The sequence below is a fragment of the Castanea sativa genome, chromosome 11 (genome assembly GCF_040712315.1).
Source record: "Castanea sativa cultivar Marrone di Chiusa Pesio chromosome 11, ASM4071231v1".
Taxonomy (NCBI): Eukaryota; Viridiplantae; Streptophyta; class Magnoliopsida; order Fagales; family Fagaceae; genus Castanea; species Castanea sativa.
This window is the reverse complement of record NC_134023.1, coordinates 31,077,076-31,085,523: the sequence shown is the minus strand read 5'-3', so window position 1 is coordinate 31,085,523 and position 8,448 is coordinate 31,077,076. Positions and strand designations below refer to the sequence as shown.

The following is an 8,448-nucleotide window of genomic DNA, read 5'->3' as shown; positions in this document are numbered from 1 at the left end:
GCGGTACCATCATCACATGTGATTATACTTTTGTCACATTCGATGGTTCCTTTATTTTTTCTCACATTTGATGGTACCATCCTCACATTGTATAGTACCAATATCACATGTGACTGTATTTTTGTCACATTCGATGGTTCATTTATTTTTTTTTTCTCACATTTGATGGTACTATCTTCACATTGCGTAGTACCAACATCACATGTGACTGTACTTTTGTCACATTCGATGGTTCCAATTTTTTTTTCTCACATTTGATAGTACCATCCTCACATTGTGCAGTACCATCATCACATGTGATTATACTTTTGTCACATTCGATGGTTCCTTTATTTTTTCTCACATTTGATGATATTATCCTCACATTGTATAGTACCAATATCACATGTGACTGTATTTTTGTCACATTCGATGGTTCATTTTTTTTTTCTCACATTTGATGGTACTATCTTCACATTGCGTAGTACCAATATCACATGTGATTGTACTTTTGTCACATTCAATGGTTCCCTTATTTTTTTTCTCACATTTTATAGTACCATTCTCACATTGCGCAGTACCAATATTACATGTAACTGTACTTTTGTTACATTTGGTAGTTCCCTTATTTTTTTCTCACATTTTATGGTACCATCCTCACATTATGCAGTACTAACATCACACGTGACTGTACTTTTGTCACATTCGATGGTTCCGTTATTTTTTTCTCACATTTTATGGTATCATCCTCACATTGCGCAGTACCAACATCACACGTGATTGCACTTTTGTCACATTTGGTGGTTCCTTTTTTTTCACATTTTATGGTATCATCCTCACATTGCACAGTACCAACATTACCTGTGACTATTTTTTTTGTTATATTTGATGGTTCCCTTATTTTTTTTATCACATTTTATAGTACCAGCCTCACATTTCGTAATACCAACATCACATATGACTGTACTAACATCACATTTGACTGTACTAACATCACATGTGACTGTACTTTTATCACGTTCGGTGGTTCCCTTGTTTTTTTTCTCACATTTTATGGTACCAGCCTCACATTGCATAATACCAACATCACATGAGACTGTACTTTTATCACATTCATAATTCTCTTATTTTTTTTCTCACATTTGAAGGTACTATCCTTACATTATGCAACACCAATATCACATGTCAGTGCACTTTTATGGAATTCCCTATTGAGTAGTACAACTGTTCTGCACTTTCGTATAAGAAAAATTGGATTCATAATCTCAGCCTTTGATTTAATCCAACAGTTGTAACTAGTTGCCACGTCATCGATCCGTGTCTCACCTAGTGTTGGGCTACCTTTCTTCACCTCTCCCCTTTCTATTGTCTTCAGATTCACCAAATCCAATTTTCAAAACTTTTCTCTTTTCCAACAAGTTTAATCTCCATAACCATGGCTACAACTTGAAGCCTCCGAGGCCCACCGACCACCACCGGCGGTGCTTGCCAATCTAACCTTCTCCTCTCTTAAGGTCCCTCTCTTTTCTCGTTCTCTTAAGTCTAGCCATGGCCAAGATTTTGCTTGCCCCAACACCACCATCTCTGGCGGTGCTTCTCAACAACGTCACCAACACTGGTGACCGTCGAGTACCCTCTCTTTCTCCTTCATTTATTTTCTTTTCTATGTGGGTTTTTTTTTTCCTCTTGTTTGCTCACTGATTTTGGGGTGAGAGGGATGAGATTTTGTTTTATGAATAACATTTTGTTTCCGTTTTGATTAACTTGATGAATGGGTTTTCTTGTTTGGATTTCTGGAATTAGCAATAACTGTTATATTGGCATTTAAAGTTGGTTTTTGGGTGGGCATTGAAGATATTTGTTGAAATGCCTCATAGAGTTTTAGTTCATCTCTCTGTATTCTGCTCTCTTTTTTTTGGATTTTTATGCCAAAACTGTGATGCTATGTGTATGGAAATTGGATTTTTTTTTTATTAGCTTGATTAATGGGTTTTCTTGTTGAGTGTAAAGCTTGATGGTTTTGCTTGAGTTTGAAAATTAGGGCTTTGCAATATGGCCGAATCTGTTGTGATTGAATGAAAATGGGTTTTCTTGTAATTGTTGTGTGTATGGGTCTATTAGCTTTGGCATTTTGGAAATGTTGATACTAAATTTATGATTTTTTCTTCTGATCTTGATTTCTTTGCCTAAGAGTATCCATTTCTTATTCCTTAGTTTCTTTCACTGAAACAGAACTATGATTCTTAGCTTGATAAAAATCTCTCAGCTTGAAGTTTGTTACAGTGGATCAGTTTTTTCTCATTCCTTATGTTACTACTGTGGTTGTGAAATGCACTGAAGATGTTTGAGAAAATATATGTTAGAAATTTGAAGTGATGTTAATCTAATTTATTTGTATGTTGTGTAGTCTTGAGGGAGATTCATCATAGTGATTTTAATGCCACTGAACCAGGTCTTCCTCAGCCCTATTTATTTGTAGGGAGATATGTAGCATGCACTGTAAACTATTCCATCAGTATGCTAATGCTAACAAAGTAACACATACAGCTTTTGCACTTCTTGTCACATAAATTTTTTGCATGTCCCTATTTATTTATTTTAGAGAAAAACCAAGTTTAAGGACCTTGGTGGTAAATCAGTAGCAAAACTAAGTATAACTGATTCCCTGTCAAAAGACAAAATCAGCTGCTTGCAAATTGGATGTCAATGAGTTCATACAAAAATATTGCAATAATATCCTAAAGGGTTGGCATTAGTTAAGTTGTATTACCAATTCAACTTAGAGTTTTCAACTGCAACAAATGCAATTAGTAATTCCAATAAATTTTGGCATGAATGCATTAATAATACTTCATGTAATATGAGTAATTAAGCATTTTTCTTTAGATAAAATTGTACATAGAGAAAGTTTGATGCTAAATAAGCCATTTTGTAGGTTACAAACAGGTTCTAACTCCAAGAGTAAGGCAACAAACTAATATTTTATCTGACCCTCTTCACCAGATGTACAGACTCAAAATGGGGTCTATCATCATTCCATGTGAGCCTAGGTTCAATGCCATGTTCAATTATTATACTCCTGGCTAGCCTGAAAAAGGAAAGAGAAAAAGTTCGAAGATTAGTAAATCGGACAACTATTGACCACCTGAAAAATGTGGTGTCATATCAAGTAATGGTCTTTCTAGTTTGTTAAAATATTACACAATGCTAAAAAAGAACAACTTAATTTGCCAAGGAACCTGTATGTCCTTCAAGCTTCAGATTACAATTTTAAACTCCTATTATGCAAATAACATAATGACCTTTTCAAAGCAGCATATCCAAGTCATGCTCTTCCTTATAATTGAAAGCATCATCAAAACCAAACTTATTTTTCAATAGATCAACCTAATTCATCACAGAAAAAGGATGAGTATTTCTTGCTTAAAAATAGTTTTATTTTATTTTTTTAAAACTTCTTTTGTGAATGGTACATTCATCCCACCAGCCCACTCCACAATCACGGAAGGAGAAAAAGACTGTTTTTGAGTAGGATTTGTGGGGAAGGAAGATTCCATCCTGTCCGAATTGATCTATGTGAAATTCTGATAAAGAACGGCTTGTAGATAAAGAAGGGCTAGTGAGTACTAAAAAGTATATATCCAAATAGAATATATATACTTCCAACACTTCCAACCAGGTAACAACCCAACAATTTTGCAAATTGTCCAACAAGCTGGCCTATAGCACCAAATGTTGCTGAAATGAAGACATATTCTCCTTTCTAAGGAGAACAAACTTCATGGAAACTAGCATAGGTGGTCATAACCTTTTCTTAAATGAAAAGCCAAAGTTAGAAGATTAGTGTACATTTACAAAGAGAATTGAACAAGATGCCCACAAAATCAAGGGAGATCTTAAATTAATAAAACTACTCTTTGAGACATGCATATCAATAGGGTATGTAGCATAATCACCTTCGTCTAAATCTCAAGTTATTCCAATCTTTATAGAATAAGCAAACAACATACCAAAGTCGTGTATAGTATGAAAGGGGTACATCACTGCGCATGATCTTTCTGAGGCCTTCGGTTGCTGTGATTAGGCTATACTCTACTCATCTAGTAGACCCCCATACCCGTTTATCAGCCTGCAAGTTTTCACAAAGGAAAGTTCACAATTGCAAGCTCAAAATTGTATACAACATCATTTTTAACAAGCAGTCACTCATGCATATACATACATACATACATACATACATACATACATATATATATATATATATTAGTCATACAAAGGATTAGTTAATCTTTTAGCAGTCTCTAAAATGTTTAACAAGGTTATTCTTCTCTACGTATTCTGCTTTCTTTCTTTTCTGTCATTTATCTCCACAAGTACCAAAAAAACATACTCTGCATTTATCACCAACTATATCTTATCATTTTATTTACCAATAAAAGATTCTTTATTGTGATTCCAACTTCACATATTACAACTTAGATGTCCACCACATAGAAAAGAAAAGAAATAGAAACAAAGAAATAGCAACTCTATACCTGTGTCCTCCCTAGGACATGAAAGAAAAAATTTATTTCTTTATAAAAACCCTTCCACCTTCAATACATAGGTGTTGCCTTTTTCCTCTGCTAACCAAAAAATAAAATAAAATTTCAACACCACACTAACAAGAACCCACACCCCCTGATGAGCAGAACACAATTAAATAACAAGACATGAAATAGCTAAAACTAGCAATATTTTGAATAACTGATTGAACGTACTCAACATCCTTGGATTGCGTTGTCTTTTCTCTAAACAGAATTTTATAAACACAAAGATAACTTGATTATCTCTCCCTCTTATCTATTTTTGCTCCAGTGCACTATCTGCATCTCTCTGGTAAAGGGAGGGGGAAGGGGGGGGGGGAGAAGAAACAAGTAAAAACAGCCAAATTTATGAAGAAATAAAACCATAATCAAAATCTGTCAAACTAACTCTTTTTAGTTATTCTTGAGCTATTATTTGCTACTCCTTGGAAACCTCAAGTAACATGATAATGATTCCAAATTAACTCTGAGAAGTAGCATATAACAGCTCAAGAATAAATGAGGCTGAAAAGGAAACAAAGAATAAGGAACTAATACTCAATCAAGCACAAAATGAGGCTGAAAAGGAAACACAGAATAAATTATTCATATTGATAAGCTGAGTTATTAAAATTAGATATTACTTTAAAAAACATGTTATAAGTGTTTGGACCCATTTACAGAAGCAATACACAGAGTAAGCAAATAATTAAAATTATTTAATAAACCCATCAATAAAAGGATTAGTATCTGGTTACACCACTGGATTAGGAGTAGGTTCTTAGTAATAACTTATATATGGAGTAGACTTTTATCAAGTAACTCAGTTCATTCCAATTAGGATAGTTTCAAATTTAACCCACCAAAACAGAGCTATTGAATGGCATGTTTCACAAGGTTTTCAGTTCAATCCCGTTAGGATAGTTTCAAAACTAACCCATCAAAACAAAGTAAATGAATGGTATGGCTACAAATTTTTCACAACTGCAATAGCCATCCCTCTACTCCCTCGCAACTTTCCTTGCTCCTTGACTCAAGATAAGGCATACTTTACAACTAGCATTTCAATAGATAACTAGAAATTCCTCCATTTCTCAATATCATGACAGATACAGAAATCATTATCTATTGCATTTTACAAATCAACCCCTAAAGGTCTTCTATCACTATTGCTTACAAGCTTTCTATATGAAAAATGAAACAAAAAGGAAAAGGGCCAAACCAAAGGTGAAGAACAGCTCTTTATGTAGTCTTACTTTACCTTAAACCCCAATATTCACCGTCAGTGATTCATTTCTTAACTCAATCATCGATCAAATGAGCATTTAATAATCCACAATTCAGAGCTAGCAAATTATTGCTATTTACTCGTGCAAACAAAAGGCATAACCAAATTCTAGAGACAAAAACAAAACAAAACGAATTTTCAACTTGAATTAAGATAAGGAAAAACAAAACATACCCAGAATTGAAATGATACTGAAAAAGCTAAAAATACCCAAACTTTTAGAGTCAAAATGAAAAATAAAAAATAAAACTAAAAAAATATTAAGAGTAAAGAGAATTGAAGAAATCTCACAAGTTGATGATAGAGATCCATTTGAGAGTGGAGTAGACAAAATCTAGTTCATCAGGTTTGAAGGAGTTATTGACGAAGCACACGACTCGAGAGAATGAGTCCTTCTCTCTCTTGGGCCATCGGTGGTGGAAGCCAAGCATTGCAGAGATGCATCATTTGGTATTTTGAAGTAAAAGACGGAACATCCACTAGGTTTTCAGTTTGAGAGAGAAGACGCGAGAGAGGAGACGCGAGAGAGAGAACAGTAACCGGTGTATTCTTGCTTTTTATATATTACCTACTTAACCGGTAACTAGTTTTTCATTAAAAATAAATAAACGGCCAAGATTTAAATGCGTAAAATCTATGGCCAAGATTAAAGAAGGGTACCGTACCCCCTAAAAAAAGAGGAGGTACGGTAGAATGACCCAACAAGCTACTACCAAACAGGACCTCAATTACACCCAAAAAAAAAAAAAAAAAAAGCAAATGATCTCTACAATACAAAATTTCGTACTACAGTTAAAACAAAGTTAAATATTTTCTGCACTCTAATTAGTAGTCACTCCACAGGACCACGGCATTGACAAATTTCTCTCTTCGTATTCCAATTGCGAAACTAGGACGCAATATTTGACAAAGCAAAATTTCTGTTTATCTTTGTCAGTCGCATATGTAAAAAAGTAAAGAAAAAAATAATAATAAAAAAATAAAAAAAGTGGCAATTCAAGCCACCGACTAGGGTATTGGTTAAAATCCACTAAGAGATCTACTTATTGGTGAATATCACAGTGGCGCAGTCCTTATCTTATAACTCATCAAGAAATTGTGCAAATCCAAGTCAAGTCGTAAAGGATTTGGTTAGGTCTGGGATCAACACCGACTTGACTCGTTAATGCATTTTCGTATGTCAACCATTTATGTGAAGTAATTCTGCAAAAGCAATCAATGTAGGCGTAAGAATAGGATTTCTTTTGTCCTATAAAAGATTGAAATGTGATACAGGTAACACCACAAGCACAAAGAAAAAATCTAGTTCGACTGTGACTATCTGAATACTCACAAACCTACTAGACTATGGCATCAAATCTGTCAAGCTCAATACCTTTCCTCTTATCAGTAATTCTGATTCTAGTGGTTGGTACTAATGCTGGTGGAATCGCTATCTACTGGGGTCAGAATGGAAATGAGGGTACCTTGGCACAAACTTGTGCCACAGGTAAGTATGCCTTTGTCAACATAGCTTTCCTTCCAACCTTTGGCAACGGTCAAAAACCCCTAATCAACCTTGCTGGCCATTGTGATCCAACAACTAATGGGTGCACCAGGTTTAGCTCTGAGATAAAATCTTGTCAGTCAAGAGGAATTAAGGTGATGTTATCCATTGGAGGAGGTGCAGGGAGCTATTCTCTTTCTTCAACTGACGACGCTAGACAAGTAGCGACCTATCTTTGGAATAACTTCTTAGGAGGACAATCCTCATCTCGCCCTCTTGGAGCAGCTGTTTTGGATGGAATTGACTTTGATATTGAAGGAGGAACAACCCAACATTGGGATGAGCTTGCAAGGTTTCTCTCTCAATACAGCAAACAAGGAAAGAAAGTGTACTTAACCGCAGCTCCTCAGTGCCCATTTCCTGATGCTTATATGGGAGCTGCCCTTAAGACAGGTCTATTTGATTATGTATGGGTACAGTTCTATAATAACCCTCCATGCCAGTACAGCTCAGGTAATCTAGTAAAGTATTGGAACCAATGGACTACTTCTATTCCTGCCACCAAATTTTTCTTAGGACTTCCTGCTTCACCTAAAGCAGCTGGGAGTGGCTTCATTCCAGCTGCTGATTTAACTTCTAAAGTGCTTCCGGCCATTAAAGGTAGTGCCAAGTATGGAGGTGTGATGCTGTGGTCGAAATACTTTGATGACCAAGCAGGATACAGTTCTTCCATCAAGAGCAGCGTTTAGGAGATTATGAGTCTAAATGACTCTCTAATTGATGCATGTAATAATTTCAAAGTAGAGGAGCTCCTACATCTTCGATAACTATTATCTGTGCTTATATACATGTATGTATGTGACACGAATAAAAATATGCATCAATTTAGAACATGTCCCTCTTTTTTTCCCATGAATGAATGTAATCTGTGCCTTTTTTTTTTTTTAAAGATCATATTATATATTATCAAATATTGTCATGCCCCGAGTTCAAACGATATGAATTGGGCATGTGGCAATAGCCACAAACCTATAGATGTTAGCGACGAGTGTATAATTCTGCAATTAAAACCGACCATACTGTCAATTAAATAAAAAATTATGTGATCCTAATTGGGCACAAACTAATTC

The 8,448-nt window shown here is 35.1% G+C and overlaps 1 protein-coding gene and 1 long non-coding RNA gene across 2 annotated transcripts; one reads left to right on the top strand and one right to left on the bottom strand.

Moving 5' to 3' along the window:
* Window positions 1–2,827: 2,827 nt before the first annotated feature.
* Window positions 2,828–6,358, bottom strand: LOC142614619 (uncharacterized). Its single transcript, XR_012840484.1, has 3 exons — window positions 6,124–6,358; window positions 3,990–4,108; window positions 2,828–3,067 (listed from the first exon to the last, which is right to left on the bottom strand). It is a non-coding gene; the product is annotated as an uncharacterized LOC142614619 (long non-coding RNA).
* A 696-nt stretch (window positions 6,359–7,054) lies between these two features.
* Window positions 7,055–8,211, top strand: LOC142614431 (acidic endochitinase-like). The gene has a single exon (XM_075786953.1). It carries the CDS (start codon window positions 7,180–7,182, stop codon window positions 8,065–8,067), a length of 888 nt encoding a protein of 295 aa, XP_075643068.1. The 5' UTR covers window positions 7,055–7,179; the 3' UTR covers window positions 8,068–8,211.
* Window positions 8,212–8,448: the final 237 nt, after the last annotated feature.